This window comes from Wyeomyia smithii, chromosome 3, assembly GCF_029784165.1.
Source record: "Wyeomyia smithii strain HCP4-BCI-WySm-NY-G18 chromosome 3, ASM2978416v1, whole genome shotgun sequence".
NCBI classification, from domain to species: Eukaryota; Metazoa; Arthropoda; class Insecta; order Diptera; family Culicidae; genus Wyeomyia; species Wyeomyia smithii.
This window is the reverse complement of record NC_073696.1, coordinates 23,001,923-23,023,337: the sequence shown is the minus strand read 5'-3', so window position 1 is coordinate 23,023,337 and position 21,415 is coordinate 23,001,923. Positions and strand designations below refer to the sequence as shown.

Genomic DNA, 21,415 nt, shown 5'->3' with positions numbered 1-21,415 from the left:
AAATTCTTTAGCTAATTTATTAATCCTTCGATCGTCCTTTCCTTTCAGAACGCTCAACTTCAACAAACATTTCCTGCTGGTGGGTGGCCTAGCATCGGCCGATCCAGTGCTGGAACGCCCTGGCCAGGTCCATTCCGATGATCTGGTGGGCTGTGTGCACAGTGTATCCATTAATGGTCGGGCACTGAACCTAAGCAGCCCACTCAAATCGGCTGGAGTGGAAAGTACCTGCCGAAGGGGTAACAATGGAGGACCCTGCAGTCTGGGACTACCGGAGGATCCCGCTCAGCCTCGCTGTGGTGCGTTCGGACAATGTATGGATCGCTGGAATACTGCCATGTGCCGCTGTGGAGGTTCTGTCCTATCCCCCGACTGTTCCAGCTCGCTGGACTACTTCTCCATCGCAGACGGAGGTTTCATCGAGTTTGAAATCTCCGAGAAGCACAAACGCATGCAGCTACTGGAAAATATCTACAGCGGCAAGAACATCTGGAGCTACGATGTGACTCGAAATAAGCGTTACTCGGTTAAAACGGAGAATATTTCTAGTCTAACTATCGCTGAAGATCCTCCGAAATACATGAGCTTACTGTTCAAGACGAATAAACCCAACGGGTTACTGATATACGCAGCCACTAACAAGCATTACACCTCGATCGAGCTTAAAAATGGTAGGATCTTCTACAACTCGCATCAGACGTCGTACATCAACATCACAGCTTCCACGCCGGAAAATCTAGCAGATGGCAGCTGGCATAACATAACCTTACACGCTCACAATCGCATTCTGCAGGTGATCGTGGATGGTAAGAACGTAATTGAAGATCTCGATTCCGCTGGAGTGCACGATTTTCTCGATCCATACCTCACCGTTCTATCGATTGGTAATGTTCGGCGGGAGCTGTTTGTCACGGAAGTAATACCAACCTACTTCCAAGGCTGTCTTGCGAATTTTACAATCAACAATGAAATACAACCGTTCAATGGCTCGGGAAGCATTTTCAAGCACGTCGTACATCGAGGTAATGTACTACCAGGGTGCTTGCTGGCTGGTTTGGGTGCCGCTCATGTTACCGATCCTCTCAGCATCGGAATAACACTGGTGATTGTGTTCTTCGTCGTGCTGTTGGTGGCTATCTTTCTTTCGTTCCTGGTGTTTCGGCTGCGAAAGCAACACAAGGAAAAGAGCGGAGGACTCGGGGGTCCCTCTACAATCCATTCCAAGCAGAATGGAGGCTCCACTCTGCTTAGCACTTCCCAGTTAGTTTCCTCTGGGGTGCATAACGACATCGGTAGAAGTCTGCACGTGAATGACCTCTCCGTCGTGGGTTACCACTCCGACAATAATGACATGCTTCGAGGAGTCGGAGGACATCACCTGGTAGGCCCGGAGTTAATTTCTAAAAAGTATAAAGAGCGAGATATCAACGCTGGGGAACCGCAACGACCCCAACGTCCGGATATTATCGAACGCGAGGTCGTCAGCAAGAGCCCCCCATTGCGGGAGGATCATCATCCACCTTTACCACCTCCCAGTCAATCACATCACACGCATGATCACACCGCTCCGGTGGATCTTGGGTCAGAATACCCGGAGCACTACGATCTGGAAAATGCCAGTTCAATTGCACCGTCGGACATCGACATCGTCTATCACTACAAGGGCTACCGCGAAGCCGGTGGTGTACGTAAATACAAAGCCACTCCACCGCCAGTGGCAACATACACCCACCATAAGCATCAAACATCAGCTCAACAACAACATCGGCACTCACCGCATCACGCCGGGCCCTACGCACCTCGTGTTCCGCCGCAAGCTAGTCAACCTCCGCCTTCGAATACACCTCGACCCCATCAGAGCACTCCGTTGGCACGACTATCGCCTAGCTCGGAACTTAGCTCCCAGCAGCCACGAATCCTCACCCTGCACGACATATCAGGGAAACCTCTGCAAAGTGCCCTCCTGGCAACGACCTCCAGCTCGGGAGGTGTCGGCAAAGATGCCCTCCACAGTAACAGCGAACGCAGCCTCAACAGCCCGGTAATGAGTCAACTCTCCGGGCAGAGCTCCAGCGCAAGCCGAAAAAATCCGGGAGTTCCACAGCAACCGCAAAACGTCAACTCCGTCGTTTCCGGTCCAATGGGTCTGACAGCCGAAGAAATCGAACGACTAAACTCGCGCCCAAGAACATCGAGTCTAGTTTCGACACTGGACGCAGTGTCCAGCAGTAGTGAAGCTCCCCGCGTTCCTGCGCCCCACCTGACGCACATGCATCACTCACCGGCAGTTGACGCTCACAGCTCCACCTCGACCGATGAGAGTGGCAACGACAGCTTCACCTGTTCTGAAATCGAATACGACAATAACAGCATCAATGGCGACAAATACACAAAAACCCGCGAAGACACTAGTCGACGGGTGGTCAGTGATAACAACAACAGCAACAAACCACCCCATCTGCCTCCCTCATCGTACGACGGATTCGATTCCTCCTTTCGGGGATCGCTAAGTACCCTGGTGGCATCCGATGACGATCTGTCTACCCACATGGTAGGAATGTACCGCCAACCGAACGGTGCATCCCCATCGGCTACCGGCTGGGACTACCTGCTGAACTGGGGACCGAACTTCGAAAGTCTGATGGGCGTCTTCAAGGACATCGCCGAGCTGCCGGACACGGTAAACGGCCGGGTGCCTAGTTCCCTGCGAATACCGGCCGGCGTGCAGAAACCTTCGGAAGAGTACGTGTAGAAATGTATAATAAACATGTAAAATCAAGCGCACAAATGACAGAAAAACGAAAAAAGTAACACGGGACAAGCGCACCCAGAAGCGTAAATTCAAATGACATGTAAATATTAGTTGACTAATGAATTTTAATTAGCTGGAATTGGACGGGAAAGGCGAGCGAACGGGTGAGCGCTAAAATGAAAGAAGAGAAAAAGAAAACACACTTTCCACATTCATTGTGTGCAAATATTGCAATGCCTTGTATCAAGGTACGACCTCGAGCATATAAATAATTCTGTTGTTTTTTTAAAGAAGAACAAAAGCAAAACGAACATAAGGTGTAACCTAGAAGATATCGAAAGCCAAGCTATGCTATGGCGCCAAAACGCGGCCAACACTGAATGTATGTATGTATGTATGCCTCTAGATATGGGCAAATTAAGCAGGTCCTTCAAATGTGCATTTATTACCATGACATCTTCTTCCCTCCTCCGATTCCACGCCCGTCGTTCTCGACATTCGGTTCAGCAGTAGACCGAAACCGAATCTGTGCTATGTTTTAAATGTTAAGCAAGCCGTGAGGTTTTTTTTAAAACTGTAAATAATAAGTTTTATTTTGACTAGCAAAACACAACACGATGATGAGAATTATTGTAAACTATCTTGCCATACGCTATTTTAAAACAAAAAAACGCGACCCTCAGCAATCCTAGAACACATGTACCATGCGGACGGGTGCCAAATTAAAACGAACGGCAGCCCCTCCAGGGTCTGGCTTTCTGGCTGCCAATTTGCCAACTATATTGTAGAGTGTAGAAAGTTTTTTTTAACGAGCAATATAAAACACATTCGCAAATCATGACTTCCAAATGAGACTGTTTTAAATTCGTAATAGAGCTGTAAGAATCTAGGCGCTAAGTTTTATCGTACATAGAATATGTGTTTTTAAATCAATAAACTAGAGTCCTAGAGCAAATTGGACGAGAAAAATTCACTCCTGTACAAAACAGATCGATTCGGACTCATTATGCGTACCTCTCTTGGCATTTAAAAACAATTTGTACATAGCCTAGCAATCAACGAACAACCTTATGAGTAGAAGTAGAAGAAGAAGAAGCAAAAAAGGGTTCTAGTGAATTGAGTTTCTGTAAAATTTCAAATCCATCGCAGGAAATAAACGTTAACTATGAAGAAAGCTGTTTTTCGATATCATTTTTATGATGACCATCCCCAGTGCGATAGAGCAGGAGAGATCTAATCTAAAGCTTCTTGGGTCCCTGAAAACATTCCGTACTGGTCTTGGATGAAATTTTTTGATATTTTATAATTCGGCCTTTTTTCTACTTTGGATTTTTCTGGCCTTTAAAAATTTTCCACTGCCTTTTTTGGCCTCAATAAGCGTTTTCGGCGATTCTCAGCTCATTTAGAAATCATTTCCTATGCTGGCTTTTTCTAGTTTTAAAAAGCTTTTTTGGCGTTTCTGAGCACAATTCAGGATCATCTTGTTTTCTAGCTTTTTAGCGATTCGAAGCTTTTTCAGAATAAATGTTTTTAGCCTGTTATGGCTTTTAAAAGCAGTGATTCCGAGTTCATGTTTAGTTGACCTTCCGTTTTTGAAGATTTGAAGCTGAATTTGGGGTCAGTTTTTATTTATTGTGTTTCCTGCTATGGTTTTTTCCGACCTTCAGAAGCCTTTTTGGCAATCCTGAATTCCATTAGAGATCATTTTCAAATTTGGCGATTTTATGCTCAATTTAGGATGATATTCGTGTAGGTTTTTTCCAGGTTTTTATAAGTGTGCCTTATTTCAATTCTAGCCTTTATAGAGATTTATGAGTTTAATACAATATACAATAATTCAGAGGTCGGCTTGAGATCATTTTAGATTTTTTTGGAACAATCGTACAATCATTAGGCCCGGTTTCACGACTCTAAGCCATTACTCTAAGGATGCGCTAGAGTGGTATAAAACCAACAATGTCTTGTATCAAAGGAAATGAATCCATTTAACTACTGTGAAATTCACCCTACCGAAACCTTTTAGGCTTTGACTAAGAAAAAGATGAGAAAACATATGAAACCAGCAGACAATGTTGAAAAATTTAAGAAAGATTGTTTAGAAGTGGTGAAAATTATTAGAGAAAGCACTGTGCAGAAGCTTAGGAACGGTCTCAAGAAAAAAGTAAGAGTAAACCCTAACAAAAATAGAGTAACCTGCTGACTTACTTACTTACTTCAGCACCTTTTAGCCGTGGTGGCTCGTGCGGTACCAAGAATTTTACTCGTCACCAATTTTCTAGTCGTCTCGACATTTGTAAAACCTACCTAGCAAGTTAAGCCACTCCGTTTCTGGTGCCGGTGCGGTGGGATTCTTGAAGAGAACCGATTATACCGCAGTGTCATCCGGTATCCTCGCGACATGTCCGGCCCATCACACCCTACCGAACCTCGTCAAGGGCTCAATGGGAATCTCTCCAAATAGTGCCTGCAGCTCGTGATTCGTACGCCTGCGCAACGCGGAGGCTTTCGGTTTGTACTCCACCAAATATTGTCCGCCACACTTTTCGTTTAAATACGGTCAGTACGCGTATGTTCTCCGTGAGCAGCGTCACGATTTCGAGTCCACAGGGAACTACTGGTGTAATTTTGTACAACGTCAGTTTCGTGCGTAATAGGCCCGATTTTCATCTTGAATACGTCGTTGGATCTCCTTACTTGTCTTCTTATTGTCAGCGGTTACCAGAGATCCCAAGTACCGTCAGCCGAGGTGAGATTGTGTTAGTGGGGGTGAGATTGTGCCATCCAACCCGTGACTTGTCAGTGATCTCTTTCGGGTCAGAAGACTTGTCTTTCTTGGTTAAGTGTTCGAGGAAACTCATTTAAGAAAGTTTGGTCTTGTAATCGCCATGAGATGGCTGACAAACAATGGGTTTATATGGCATAATATATGGTTTATGTTGCCCCACTGGCACAATCTCATCTTTTTGGAGTAGGGAAAAGACTGGGAAAACCGTAATTGTGCATTATTTGCCGTAGCTGCTCTCGATCGACTGTATCATACGTTGCCTCGAAGTCCACGAAGACGTGATGTGTGGGCACGTAGTACTTCCGGCATTTCTGAAAGATCTACCAGAGAGTGAAGATTTTACTTGCAGTAGCGCGTTGTGTAAAGCTCGCTTGGTACTGCCCTTTTGCTAGAGGAGAGAGACGGCGGAACAAAGTTTGGGAGTGGACTTCGTAGCCGACGTTGATCAACGTTATAGCACAGTAGTTGCTGCATGGTCGCAGATCGCTCTTTTTATAGCTGGGCATACAACTCATCTATAGTCTCTCTTCCTCCCAAATCCTGGAAATTATAAAGTGAAGTGCCGTTTCAAGTGGCTGTTTGGCTTTTTATAGAGCTCTGCCTGTAGTCTGTCCTTACCAGTGGTTCGATTGTTTTTTAGTGGCCCGACTTGATCTCCAGGATACCTCTAGGATATCGGGTGATTAGCCCGAAGCGGTTGTTCCAACTCTTCTACGATCGCTACCCTCCTACCGGCATTTTTTTCTCCTCAGAATTGTTGTCAACTCATTTCAAGCTCGACTCCAATTTGCCGTGTTATTTTTATCGTGTATCAAAAAAAATCTGAACACCCCTCATTTTAAATATGTGTGTGTATTAAGTTTGATTTTGACTTTTTCTCTTCAGTTGTGAAACTAACGTCAAAGGTCTTGAATGTGGTCAAATCAACCGTGACCAACGTAATTAAAGTGTTTGGAGAACGTTTGTCAACTGCCAGGAAGACAGGATCGGAAGGAAATCGAAATCCGAAGGCCGTGGTGCTTATTACGGGAGTCACTTCACGGTGAAATATATTTCACGCTCACGCTTACTTCACATTTTGAGACCTATTCCCGATTCCACCTCAAGTGAGGTGACAAAAATTACCTCCGTTAAGTGAAATTGAAAACAGGACAAGTCAAATGAGAATGTTTCCCAGCTCAAAAATTTCTAAGTCCCAGAAAGTCGATTTTTTTCGTTTTCTCACATAACAACAGATCTTGACGTCTTGTGCTTTTTTAAGACTTTTGCCATAAAAAAATTTTTTTTTTGGATATCGAACACGAACGATCGCGAAAGCTGTACGTGAAGATTCTGTCAAAGTTTGATTGCGTAGTACAGGATGATCAAACTTACGTCAAGGTAGACTTTAAGTGGTTAAATAGTTTTCAAAAAATAAAAATATTGCATTATTCCAAAGTACAACATCTATTTTTACAAATTTTCATAAAGATCTGAGCAATAGGAAGAAAGTGTGAGCGATTTACAGCGTGCCTCGCCACGGCCTCATAGGTGAATGAAAAACTTTATACGCGTTTATCTCGGAATGGTGTATCTCAAAAAATGACTTTACCGTGTTTACGATTGCGGTGAAACTACTGAACCGATTTTCTTCTTCTCCTCGCCTTCAGATAATTCTTCGGCGGATTTCAGCTTGAGGTAGAGTGTTTTTGACTCATATTTGACATCTATTTCTGTTTTAGCCTCTTTTGTTTTAAGAAGCTTTATGGGCAATTCTACACTCAATCTGATATTATTTTCGGAACTTTTCTAAACTTTAGATGCGTTGTAAGGCGATTCTAAGCTTAATTTAAGATCGCTTTATATTTTAACTTTTTTTGATCGTGAGCGTCTACTTCATCGGGACCGGATAGTTAAAATTTTGCAGAGAAAAGATAAAAAGACATTCAACACAGTTTTTCACAAAATGAAAATTTTGCGAATAAGGTAGAGCGATTTTTTTTTTTTGAAACTCGAAGACTTACTAGTTGTTGCCTCCAGAGAAATAACAGTTGTCATAAGAATAGAAAAATAGTGTCCACAATCAAAATGCACCTCACAAAGAGGCAGAATAATTCGTCTATAACCATTAATGTGATGAACGTAACCAAAAAGTCATTGTTCCGTCAGAAAAAAAAACACCCAAAACCATACAACTTCGTTAATCAGCCTGTGACTGTGACTTATCAATTATCATCGATTGAGTAATCCTGGCTCACAATAATGAACATGTTGTGCATTCCTAATCCATACCATCAGAGCTCCTAATCTTACTCAGCATACTTACGCTATTCATGTCACTGCTCTTCTACACCGTCTCCTGCTTAGATAAATCGTTCCCAGTGAGAATCCACTGGTCCACATCGGACAGCTTAATGGTATTTTAATAGCATACATACCCTCCTTCCTACTGCGTGCTGCCACGGTCTTCCAGCGCGAATCTTCCACACGTTGTTTATTCTGCGAAATAAAAAGCGACCAAATGTAGGTTACATTTTCGAGCAAACTGGTAGCCCATTTATGGCAAAAACAAAACAAACTTACCTCCGAGACAAGTAGTGGAACAGCGACTTCTAGCAACGACGGTTGTCCCTAGCTACGGGTTGGGGCCACAACAAACTTCCGGCGCATGCCTTTAATCCGCAAAGTTACAACCGAGATTTCCGCTAGCAATCGCGAACCGCCGTGTTGATTACCTTCGGGTGAAGAAATTTAGACGTCTGGAAACATTCATCTCCTGTCACTCGTACGAATCGGTGTGTTCGGAACTTACCTTATTTTTCAGCTCTCCACTGCCAAAGTGGCGGCAGGCAGATTGTGCTAAGTTATTTTGACATTACGCGATGAGTGCGTGAGGTGTGCCGTTCGCCGCAGCCTACTGTGAAGCGAGTGAAGCAAGTGAAAATGTTCTTTCGAAGAGTGTTTGCGAAAAATAATAGCAGCTCTTCGACAAGTGGGGAAGGCTCGAGTAATTCGTCGAACAATGCATCGGGTACTTCCCCGGCCCGCTATCGACGGGTGCTAAACGTCGAGGATAACCAGCGGGTCCTATCGGTGCTGCAGTTAACGCCCCTCTGGGAGTATATCATCCGGAACAATGAGCTCCCGGTGGGACTTAATATGAACGAACTTTTTCGGGAGTTTCTCGAACGGTTGCATGATCCCGAGTACCAGGTGCGGCAGCATTCGCTGCGAGTTTTAATTGATGTGCTGATTGTGCTTCGCGATGAGTCCGACGTGTACTTCGGGCCTTTGTTACCTCCAATCATTGACAATCTAGGCCATCCTTCGCCAGCGGTGAGGAAGGGTGCCCTCGATGTGCTAAAGGTTTACATCGCACAAACTAAAATGCCGGAAACTGTGATGTTGGAGATTATGAATTACGGCATGGATCGGAATCCGAAGGATCCCCTCAGTACGAGATACATTGTCGGTGTGATGCTTGCCTTACCGTCACTGATCCAGCCGGCGATCTTGACCGCGAAGCGTACATTTATTTTACGTGCTGTTATCAATGCTTTGGGTGGTAAAATGGTTCAGATTACTTACCAGGAAATCGCACTGAAGATTTTGCTTAAAATTAAGAACACAATCGGCTCGCGGGAGTTCTATGAGTGTATTTCAATATCCTACCGGAGGGATTTTGATTTGTTGTGTAATGTCTACGGGTTGCCGAACCCTCCGAAGAGTCCCCGGCGGGAAAATGTTATCAACTTGACTCCACCCGGTTCGGAGTTACCAATGAGAAAATCTTGGAAACCGCATGTACCCCAAGTACCCACTACTGAAGTCCATCGGCCAACGCAGCCTCTATCGCCGAAGGCACAGCGGTGGAAATCCGGTAGCTACAATGATGTGTCTCGGCTGGACAGCCCGGAGGACCGGATCAATCGCAGCACGTACGCTATCAGTAAGCTTCCCCAACATGGCAGCTCGGTTGTTCGGCGGGTGAGTGTTGATAACATTGATCGAATCGATGATTCCAAAGTGATCATGGAAACAGAGATAAAGATCAACAAAGAATCGGTTACAATGCGCATTTTGGAAGCGGAAAATTTGCAGTCTATTAGTGATGAAAGTGATGAGGATATCTCCAAACGGTACGGAATTGTGCGGGTGTTGACTGATAGTGAAATAGATGAAAGTGTCGGTACTAAAGCTACTTCTAGTGTGCTTCAGGAACAGTCTTCCGATGAGTACGTAAGAAGAACTCCCAGAAGGGTGCGTTTCGGTGGGGAGATTGTGAAAATGAGGACACCCGATAGTGACACGTTCGAACACAGTGATCAAGACGGTTTGACGGTTTCTCAGTCGTCGAGTTCTAGTGCACATTTGAACAATCAAAACTCTTCGGTAACTGCTAGCTCTTCCACCCGTTCGTCTCCTGTGATGCAACGCTCCGCACTGAAATCTTCTTCGATCTCTTCAGCCGATCACTCGTCCTCGTCGCTCAGGAGACAGTACTCACAGTCAGCGGACACCGAGCGAACCTCACCACCGATTAGCAGCGAGTATATTACAAACCATCAGAGATCCATATCGGCCAAAAGTAGCAGTTATTTAACTACCGATGATATTCCAAATCCTCGACAAGCTGCTTTTGCCCGACGGCGAAGTGTAACCTTCGACGAAGATGAAATGCGAACTTCGCTTTTATCAATGACAACCCTGGAACAGTCAAATTCAATCTCACCTACACCGGAGCCCCCTGAAGTTACGAGGCAACCCACAGAAAGGCCAAAAACTTCAAGGCCAAGATCCGGACGAACACCAGCTAGCCCAAAAAATGTTCCTAACCAATCACTGCCAACTGATGAACCGCAACCAGTAGCAGACGAAGAAAAACCGGGAAATAAATCCCATCCCGGAACACCGGACAATCAGAGTCACCCTGAGCCGCCAGAAACTAATCACACTCTGGTGGAAAAAATCGAAGAGGTCAAGCAAGCCATTCAGGGCATTGAGGAGAAGATCAACAACGTTGTACTGATGCATGTCGAACCCATGATCGAGCTCCCAGCAAGCCCCTCAAAACTGCAGAAAACAGAATCCGCCGACTCGGCAACCATAGCTTCACCGAAGCTACACACACCGAACCTTTCCTTGGAAGTACTACTGAAAACCAGCACCGATACCAAGGAGAATCTACAGTCTAATGACGGTGTCGGAGAGAAAAATGACGAAAAGGATTATACCAAGGAACTAAACATCGACATCCCCTGCGAGGAGAAAATTAATAACAATGACCCGCCCCCGGCGGAAAAGCCTCCGGCGACATCCAAGATCCCCAAAATGGTCAAAACGGGCGTCCCAAAGTTAAACACAATGCCGTCCCCTAGGAGGTTGAAAGCTCCACCGAGAGTCGACGGTTCAACGTTATCCCCCGGGAAGCTACTGACCGTGGACAATAGTAGCCGGTCCCGACGCCGGACTCGATCGGCAACTTCGGTAACCTTTAAACGAAGCACCTACGTGAGTCCTTCGTCTCTGAGTCCGGCACAGCACAGTGGCATAGAGATGATCCACAACCTGGTTCGAAGTCCGTCAACCTCACCTAACCGCGTTCGGCGCAAAAACTCCACCACAAGCGACAAAAATAACAACAGTCTTGAAGTGAACAATCTGAACGGAACGAAGAGCGACAAGTGCGTCAACGTCAACGAGGATGACATTTTCGATATTTACGGCAAGACGATAGCTACTCAAACGTCGGTGGATGAAACCGTACCGCCGTCCGGAACCGACAACGAGTTTGTTCGACCTCCGGATAAAACCGCAGATATTGTGAACAATAATCTCCCGACAGTAGCTCCACTTACCGACGGATCGTCTCGTTCAAGCTCGCCAAAAGTGCTGCTTCCTAGAATCATCCACTCGTGGGAGGATCTGGCCATCGTGGATCGATCAACGCTTCTTCAGCTGAAAAGTGGAGTAAGTCATAATTACGTCCTATTGATTTTCCAGTCACGTTCCACTAGTCGAGTAATTTAATTTCACTTCATTCATTACCTGGTTTTCTTTTATCACGCCTTCACGCTACTGCTGCCATTAGAAAGCAAAAATCTAGTTCAGAGGCTCTAGTAAATAATGGCAGTCACCAATTCCGAGCATCGTGCAACCAACCTGCCGACCTCATTTTGACATTCTTCTTAACAGATTCTCCAACTCGCGCGCACACACACATTCGCATTGGAACTCATATCATAACAATCGCGCGTCGGACACATCGTCGTCACCGTCGTCGTTGTCGTCGACTGTAGCCCGATGACCAACAAACCCCATCCCAAGAGGTCCACTTTCTGCTGTACCTCGCACGCCGCCGGCACGCAAACCTCGCTCAGATTTGTGTGCACATAGGGCAAAATCAAGTGCAACACGCGATTGTGTGTGACTATATACCTTTGAAAAAATCTCACCCTTAAACCCTACTCACTCACCCCCGGCGGTTTCTGCTACTACTTCCGATATGAATTGACCCACTCGAGTAATATTTCAACCAGGCGCCGACAGAGAAGGTGCAGGTTAGCAGAGGCCCTGCCGCCGGCAACCCAACGAACGGAAATCACCTTCGCAGAGTTCTTTCACTTTGGAAAATCTGGATAAGAAACCGATTTGCCATCGGTTTCGGCAATGGCGGTGGAGACGCGTCGTGATTTACAGCAGGAGGAGGGAGGGGGTATATGGGATTATAACAGAACCGTCTCCACTTACGAAAAATTGATACCGCATAATGGTGTAAATTTTGGCCACTTTGCATAATAAACTTACGGTGTCATTACACGTTTGACTTACACAGCTAGAGGTTAAAATGGACGGTGTGCCGTTTTTGTGACCGGGTTATTGCAGATTTTTGGCAAAATTTAGATTTTTAGTATTTTTTATCTAAATTACTCAACGTGTCGATTAGTAATGAATAAATTGCAACCATAATTTTCCATATGTGAAGAAAGAAAGGCCTCTGCAAACATACAAACATTGTCCAAAACCAGTACAAAAAAGTGAAGTAGAGATTAGAGAACCAATTTGCAAACCCAATTCTTTCTCTCAATACGATCATAATCTGTTTTATCAAATCCATGGACACTTTACAGCTCCGTCACCATCCGATAAGTGTTGGAAGAGCATAATGCCGGATTTAATTTCTCTCTTTTTCTTTAATGTATCTTATGAAACTGTAATCTATCACCTCTAGTAAATTTTTTGTTGCACTTTCTGAGGCGTTCTCATCTCTGATTTTTATATGGTCGGCGTGCGACCAGACCGAACCAAGCGCCAAAAACATTATTTCGAGCAATCGGCGATCAAAGTTTAACCACCCAGTATGTTTCCTGCAAGCTGCTGCAGAGAGTTTATGTTATAATACCACATGCTGAATGTACCCGGCCTTGCTCGTGTAAAAATTCCTGCTTTTTTTATAATTTTCTATATTTCCATATATTTTTTCCAGCCCGAGCATTTCAAATAATATTTCTATTTTAGTAATAAACTTGCTTATATACCACCTTTTTCGTTGATTCACAATCGATGCGGAGGCATTCCAATTGGGTCGAGTGAGTTCAAAAATTCCGTTGGAAAATGGATTGCCTCATCAGCATCTTCGACGGTATCGATTAACTTACAATAAACTCAAATTACACTCAAATTACATAATCAATAGCCTAGGCTCATCTCTAATAGTTAAAAATATTGCTTGCTATGTCTTCTCGTTTTATTTTTTTTTTTTTTGTGTAAACAATATCAATATCATCGTTATAGTTGAACATCAGTCTTCATGAATTAATTAATAATTTGGAGATACGGGGACTATCTCCAGATTTTTCTCAAGTTTTGAATAACTTTCAGTGCAGAAAAAAACTTTCGCTATACCAAACGTTCGGACACCTATTTTCGGTTTTGGGGAATCAGCTCTGACTTATGAACCTAATATCAGGGAGTATTTGAATATTGTTCTTCAGGAATTTGAAAATAGCGTTGAACGCCCGTTGTCATTTTCTGAACATAGTTCTCTTTCTAGAAATAGGTCGCTTTTTACGCGTTTTTTTTTTGCGCGGCTTTTTTTACGCGGATTCCGGAATTTACGCGGATTCTGGAATTTACGCGGTTTTATTTTACACGGATTCCGGAATTTACGCGGTTTTTTTACGCGTTTTTTTACGCGGTATGTATCCCCCGCGTAAAAAGTTGCTTTAGTGTATTGACATTAGTTAACCATTTTACTTAGTTTTACACAGCTTGACAGAAAGCAGAAATCGCGGATTTGATTTTTAAACAACGTTTCAATATTATGTCAAAGCCTTCTCCTGTATTCTAGTAACCTTTCCAGAAAATGTATTCCGCCATGCACGATTTAAAAATTTTGGCCGGAGATGAATATTTGGATTCTGGACGTCATCTTGAATTCGAAAATATACATATTGCAGAGCATATATTCGTTTTTCATAAAACTCTTAAACCGGAAGTCGCCATATTGAATTTAAAAAATGTCATGGGATTTTTAGTTCTGCTTTCTAAAAGATCCGGGTTCCGGAAAAACCAATGTTTGGAGGTTTGTAAAACGTTTTCTACAGTTGTATACAGCTTCCCAGCAACCGAAAGTCGCCAAAAACATCGGGAATCATGTTCCGGTCCCTAGACATCAACTTCTGGCCATGACCGACCGAGGCCATGGAAGTTATCGTACCTCTTCAAAAAGTTTCCATGGGGCACTAAAAGACCTGATTTTCTTATAAATTAAGACCCCCTCCCTCTTTGATAGCTGCTCCTTTCTCTTTTCGACATCATGTTCCGGTCTCTGGAAATCAGTTTCCGGTCTCCAGATATGACCAAAGGCCTAAAAACCATCGTATTCATTCAGAAAGTTCCCATAATGCTTGAAAATAGATTTTTCGATCAATTAAGACCCTCTCCTCCTTTGGGGGTTGCACCTCCTTCTTCACACTATTTATATGACCACTTTATCTGTACAAAGAACACGTATATCAAATTTGGTTAAAATCGGTACAATCATTCGAGAGTTATGCTGGAACATACATACAAAACTTTTTTTTAAATTAATAGCTGGATTGTAGAAGCTCTTATCTTATTTGATCGATGCTCTTAACTAAATTTTTATTCGGTAATAGTTGAGCTTCAGCAACTTTTCCAAACATATTTTTTATCCAAAACGCTAAATTGGACTCTCCGTTATCAAATTATGCAAGAAATATGTCAAGAAATCGTTCCAAAAACGGATCAAAGCAGGTTGGATGTTTTGGAACACTTCTCTAGAAACATTTGCACGAAAGCCGATTTTCGGCTGCAAACAGACGTCACTACGTTTCAAAAAAGGCCATTATTTGGAAATATATGATCGATTTTCATATGACGACGTCATTCCGATTCTGAAAATACCCATATTGCCAAGCATATAATTAAATTATTAATATTCGCAGGTTTCCAGAAACCGGAAGTCGGCAACCCAAGTTTCAAAGTATCGTCAGATAACGATAACCGGTTCTTAAGAGTCATTTTTGCTCCGAAAATTGCAACATTGGGGGGTTTGTGAGTGTTTTCCGCAGCTTTAAATGGCTTCCCAGAAACCGGAAGTCGCCATCTTGGATTGAAAATGGCATCGAACATCGTGTTTCGGTCTCTGGACATTAACTTCCGGCCTCAAAATGTGACCAAGAATCCGAAAATCATCAAATTTCAATGAAAGGTTTCCATTATGTATGAATTTATTATTTTTATTACTTTTGACCCCCTCCTTCTTTAAGGGTGACCCCTCCCCCTATCCAATATTTCTATGACCACTTCCTTTATACAAAGAACACGTATGCCAAGTTTGGTTGAAATCGGTTCAGGCCTTCGAGAGTTATGCTGGAACATACATACATACATACATACAAAACTTCTCTTTCATATAAATATAGATAGATAGATAGATTATAAACTGTTCAAATGATTTCCTTTTTTTTCATGAAAGATAGATTATCAGTTTTGACATCCACTGGCGTTAAAAACTCAATTTTTAAAAAAGTGGCGCTTGGTTCGATCTGGTCGCACGCCGACCATATATCAGTTAAAACAATGTAATTTTCTGAGCAAAACGTGATTTTTGAGATATTTCATATCGTTGTCCTTTGATTTTTAAATAAAAAATAAAAACCTATTCAATTACAATTGGATTGTTTAGCTATTCGCGGATTTCTGTTTTTTATACATCAGCTGAAAGAGTATAATTGTCTGAGCAAAACGTGATTTAAAAAAATTCTATATCATTGTCTTTCGATATTTAAAAGAAGATCAAAAATCGATCTAAATCGCTACGATGACAGTTGTTATATGGGCGAACTGTCATTGTAGCGCTTTCGAGCAAGTTTCGACCAGTTTCAATTCGTGATTTGAGAACCAAAGAACAACGATAGAAGATTTTTAAAATCACGCTTTGCTTAGAAAATCCCAGATGATATAAAAAACTGATAAAGCTAAACAACCCAATTAGTACATAGGCGAAATGTTATTCGATGGATTCCAAGCAGTTTTAATTAATGATTTAAAAACTGAAAATAAAATAATTATAAGTCAAGTTTTGATCGAAAAACTTGACTTATAAATATTTTTTGCCATGGCAGACGAAAACATGCGTGTACGCATGTTTCTGAGTTCTTTCTTCGTTTTATATGTCAATTCCTCCTCGATTTTCGCGACAAAATTATTGGAGTAGGTTTGCGATGGGACGCAGCTGCGGAACGTTGGGCGCATTCGCCGACTTGGGTACCACATCGACATTCAGCCACTCCAACTCCTCCAACGATCGCTTCGAGTAGTGCGACACAAGATCCGACCAGAATACCGCATCTTAGCCCTAATGGTATTGCTTGATGAACGACATAACTTCCGACAGGCACTTCGCACTATAAATTTTTCACGTTCACGGCCAGTCCAGAGCAAAAGAAGAGCGGCTTTGATATTTCCTTCTTGCTGATTGTTAGCTACAACTGCACCTTCTTGGGGAACATGGTGTGTAAATGACCTTCACTTCGGAGGAATGGGGGAAGTAAAATACGAAGTGCCCTGCCAGTCGTTGCCATTCAGGGTGATATCCATTACCACCACCGCGTCGTGATTCACAAGGAAAATCGAATTGATGACCTTATTCAGCCACTGCCGTTTCCTGACACGTAAATCCATGTACTTTTTTACCTCCCGGCCAAGCGCACGCAGCGATGTAGCCACTTTTCACTCGGTCTTCCTTTTCAGCAAGCTCTGTGGCTTCTTGTCGCACAGGGTCGCCGGCCGTCCAGAACCGATTTTTTTTCTGAGTCACTGATTGTTATCCAATAATGCCAAGATGTTCTAAATGCCGGAACGGACGTATCCGGCATCCCCAAAGTGCCGCACGATGTCCGTTTCCGATGCGCCAGGGTACCGTTCTTCGAACGCGCACACTTCTGAACGTAGTAGTTTCACTGTTTTCGCCATCATGGTTAGAGTTCGACTAATAGAGCTGTATTTTTTTTTTTTGTTTTTTGCTGAGGTGTTACTATTAGTGATGCTGCATGGGTAGTTCCCTCAGTGCGTGTTAAGGTAAACCCGTCAAAAATCGGCATCTTTATCTATTTTTTTAAAGCAAACGTCAACAAAGATACATTTTGAAACTTCAGATGCATTGTTCCTATTTTTCTTCTTTGAAACATGTGACATTTATGTGAAAAAACCAATCCTGTAATAGCAAAAACACACTGATTTTTCAATAATCACGTTTCTGTCTAAATCTCGCATGAAGCCTCCGATCTATCAAAACCATCACATAGCGCATGAAGGCTTCGTAAACTTATGAAAATGTTACAAAATACATACAATAAACAAGACTTAATTAACATAAACCAACCAAGATGTTGATAGTTGTCAGAAAACATTCGTTTTTTAACGTAGAATTACGTCGTTTTTTAACGTAGAAATACGTAACATTCTGGGATAGGGGTGCATGTTGAAAATTGTTCATTTACAAATATTTAAAACTCAGTCAGTTTCCAACCGAATCCTTCATTCTTGCAGCAATCGATTGGAAAATCATGTATGTATATACCCTCACAAAGGCAGAAAAAAAAATTTTTTTTCAAGATTATTCGTACGATTGAAAATTGTCAAGCCTTGTTGAAGCGCAGATTCAGAACTCTGATTGGTCGCTTAATGCTTGCTTTCCCTAACACGGTCGACATAATATTATACCTTGTTAACTGTGAATGCCCAATCAGGGATGTCACATATACAGATTAATCTGTATTTTACAGATTTTTGGGCCGAAGTAACGTTACAGAATCTGTATATACAGATATACAGATTTTCGTCAAAAAATACAGATTTACAGATTTTTTCAAATTGACAATAATTTTTATGAGCACTCAAAATTCTAATGCATTAAATATTAAGCAAATTGAAAATATTTCCAATTCCTCACACGTTTCAGCTCAATGGATTATGCATATGTACCATAAAAACTTTAAAAATGCAAAGTTGTTCATGTTTAGACAATACAGATTTTTTTTACAGATATTTTTGTTACAGATACAGATGCTCAGATTTTTTCAAAATAAAATACAGATTTAAATGTGGCAACCCTGTGCACAATTTGTGATAGAGAGGGGAGGTATCGCTTAGAATGGCTATCAATAATTGAGACAGTTTCTGGCTAGTATCGATAATTATCGATAGTCTGAAAGCTAGAAGCAGATTCAGAACCACAAAAAAAATATATAATATATTAAATATTCAGTAGCTTATTCGTTCACATCGTTGCGCTTACGACTCGCCCTGATTGGAATCAACCCGAATGAGTTAGAGTGAGTAGAAATGATTATTTCTCAATTTGAATAAATACTTGTCAAATAAATGTTGTGTGAACAATAAAAAATTGAATAAATGCGAAAGCTGACTAGTCAATTTATTTCTCAGTTCTGGCATCATAGTAGAGGGTGGATGAGAGAGAAATACACTGGGGTCTTTTTTACGCGGGTTATTTTTAAGCGGTTTTTTTATACGCGACTTTTTTACGCGATTTGGAAGATTTTTTTCGCGGTATTAAATAAGTTTTGTATAAGTAAATCCAATAAAGTAAAAATCAGTAGTATGGTTTATGACAATAAGATATTCTGTTTTATCAATCTAAATAATGCATATTTTTAATATACTTGCTGTTATTATCAAAAAAATAGGCAATTTCCGTTGATTCGGAAAGAAACAAGAAACTACATTAATAATTGTATAACGATACGAGCCAGGGTCGTTGCGATTAGCTTCCGATTAGAGAACGGAAGCTTAAACATGTGGCAAGATTATTATAAAAAAGTTATTGTCATGTTCTTCAATGAATTTTCATTTTAGAAGCACTATAAACTCATTTTATGTGTTTCGTTACCATTTTTATATCGTTTTTCAATTTTATATTTACTCATGTGCCATTATTTTTAATCGGATCTTACTATTGAATGGAGTTTTCGTAGCCACTGCCCAAGTTAAAATATCTCAGTGCAATTCGATACAAAAGACAGCTGAAGAAAATTCATCTTCATTCTTGTTCTTGATACGGCAGCGGGTGAAACCATGGCTGCTATTTATTGTACCCGCTAAATAGGTACACGTTATCTAGAACAAAGAGCTGATCACCATCAAATTGGTTAAGGGGCCATCCACATACCACATGGACAGCTTTGGGGGGGGGGGGGGTGGCTAATGTCCACGGTCCATACAATTTTCTCAGAATTTATATGGACAGTTGTCCACGGAGGGGGAGGGGGGGGGTCAAAATCGTTAAAAATCTGAACACGTGGTATGTGGATGGCCCCTAACCCCAATCGAGAGTATTCTCAAAAATATCGCAAGAAATACGTTGACATAAGACAGGCTTTCGTAATTCTACGTTAAGTTTGCGGTCGTGTCTTTTAAACAACCTCTTCAACTATCTTCTTGTCGAGCTTCGTAGTCGCAAGGTTACAGTGTCCGCTTTGACAAGCGAATGGTGATAGGTTTGAATCTTAGTAGAACCAAACCATTCGTTCGCAAAAAGAACTCTAAGTATGGGTTTATTCTCAGGCTCTTCCACACAAAATCTTCTCTCCAGATTTTATAACCTCTCGTCTAAAGCTTCGATAATATCATATATAGCACGTTATATGCTTTTACAGTGATAGCTTGCAGGAGGATATGATAGAATCGATAAGAAAGAAAGTTGGTTACTTAATCTGAATGAGAAGACAAAAAATACTATAACTTCCCTCCAGACTTAATAACCACTGAACTAAAGCTTCGATAATATCATAGACTATAGCACGTTACATGCTTTTAGAGTGATAGTGTGCATGAGGATATAATAAGGTCAATAAGGAAGGAAGTAGGTTACTAAGTTGTACGCGCGCGTCGTACGCAGAGGATTCGGTGTTTGGCAAGAAAGATACTGATGGTTCGTTTCCGTAATAAGCGCGCAACATTTTTATATTCCGTTTTTCAGGTGTGTTTTTCGCGGGATCTTTTTCCTTTAGAGCAGACGAAGTGAATACGAGAGACGTCGTTAGTCGATCTGTTAGATAGAAAATATCCGGTTGACCGAACCCCTAGAGACTCAGCGTTTATACCTTTCATGAAGCCGTATTATCTTCAGATAGATCACCAACGCGCAATAGCTTTCGGTATAAAGAGGATCACCTTATGAAGAGATATCCAATCATTTGAAGTTGGCTCAATTCGGTCAAAGATCCAGTATCCTTGCGTACGATTTATTGTTGCGGTGTTACATTGTTAAACTGAATAAGTTCGAATTGCATTATGAAAATCGTGGCGGATGTAATGGCACGACACTTGTTCTAAAGAACCCGAAGCTCGAATTCAGCGCATCGTTTACCAAAACGAACCCTGCTGTATACCTTGCCCTTTCTCCAACATCCTAGTGATTTCTCGTGGAAGTGCAGAGGTGTTCTCGGCTTCCATAAAGCGAGTATCACGTCAACATTTCCCTATACAAACTATGGCCGGCGCTGGTATTGCCTAATAAACAGAATAAGGTCACCAGTTTTTACACATTGAGGATGCGTGTTGGCCCCAAGCAGCATCTATTGGTTCTATGTGTAATTACTGCTGATCTGGCAATAACGGAGTAGCAACCGCGGACATGAAATAAACCAAATTACACAAAAATATCAATAGAATAGACCAAAACCCTACATAAGATTTTGATATTGGAAAAATACTCTAAGAATAAACGACTTACTTACTTACCTTTCTGGTGAAACATCCCTTAGGATTTAATATGCGTCACAATGTAACGCCAACGCACTCGGCCAATGGCAGCTTATCTCCAGTTTTTCTTGTACCTTGTACCGGCCAGATTCAAAACAAACATCATTTTTGCGAGATTGTCCTCCTGCATTCTTACAACATGGCCCGCCCGTTGTACCCTTCCAGCTTGAGCAGCTTTTTGAATACTGTGCTCGTCGTAGAGTTGCGCTAGCTCGTGATTCATTCATTCTCCGCCTCCATACTCCATCCTCAACATACTCCACCAAATATGTTTTTTTATTCTTGCTTTTTAAGGTGGCTTTCAGCCACAGGCTGGTTCGCCACCACCACCAAATATGGTCCTAAGCACCCGTCGTTCAAAAACGGCTAGCGCTTGCAAGTCCTGTTCGAGTATTGTCCATGTCTCGGGTCCGTAGAGGACTACCAGTCTTATAAGCTTCTTGTACATTGTGCACGAGGGCAAAGTTTGCCAGACCTTAACTATAACTTTTTCCCATTGTGTGGACTTCAAAGCTCCGCCTCCACTGATAGTTTCGCCTGATATTTAGAATTGCCATCAGCTTTAGCTGGTCAAAATATGCACTTAA

The 21,415-nt window shown here is 42.2% G+C and overlaps 2 protein-coding genes and 1 long non-coding RNA gene across 4 annotated transcripts in view; 2 read left to right on the top strand and 1 right to left on the bottom strand.

The window, feature by feature from the left end:
- The window catches only part of LOC129726443 (cadherin-related tumor suppressor), a 254,093-nt gene extending 250,178 nt beyond the window's left edge, over positions 1 to 3,915 (top strand). Inside the window, exon 11 of the mRNA XM_055683139.1 lies at positions 49 to 3,915. Coding sequence (XP_055539114.1) covers positions 49 to 2,752 — 2,704 coding nt within the window. The 3' untranslated portion in view covers positions 2,753 to 3,915. The remainder of the gene's footprint in view (positions 1 to 48) is intronic.
- Positions 1 to 8,443, bottom strand: part of LOC129726463 (uncharacterized) — a 125,533-nt gene extending 117,090 nt beyond the window's left edge. The window contains exons 1-3 of the long non-coding RNA XR_008728344.1: positions 8,329 to 8,443; positions 8,100 to 8,251; positions 7,955 to 8,015 (exon numbers count right to left, since the gene is read on the bottom strand). This is a non-coding gene — a long non-coding RNA (uncharacterized LOC129726463). The remainder of the gene's footprint in view (positions 1 to 7,954; positions 8,016 to 8,099; positions 8,252 to 8,328) is intronic.
- The window catches only part of LOC129726444 (uncharacterized), a 58,227-nt gene continuing 45,040 nt past the window's right edge, over positions 8,229 to 21,415 (top strand). The window contains exon 1 of one of the 2 annotated variants that reach the window (XM_055683140.1): positions 8,229 to 11,486. In XM_055683140.1, the coding sequence (XP_055539115.1) occupies positions 8,460 to 11,486 (3,027 nt within the window). In that variant the 5' untranslated portion in view covers positions 8,229 to 8,459. The remainder of the gene's footprint in view (positions 11,487 to 21,415) is intronic. The other variant, XM_055683141.1, reaches the window with a different exon arrangement.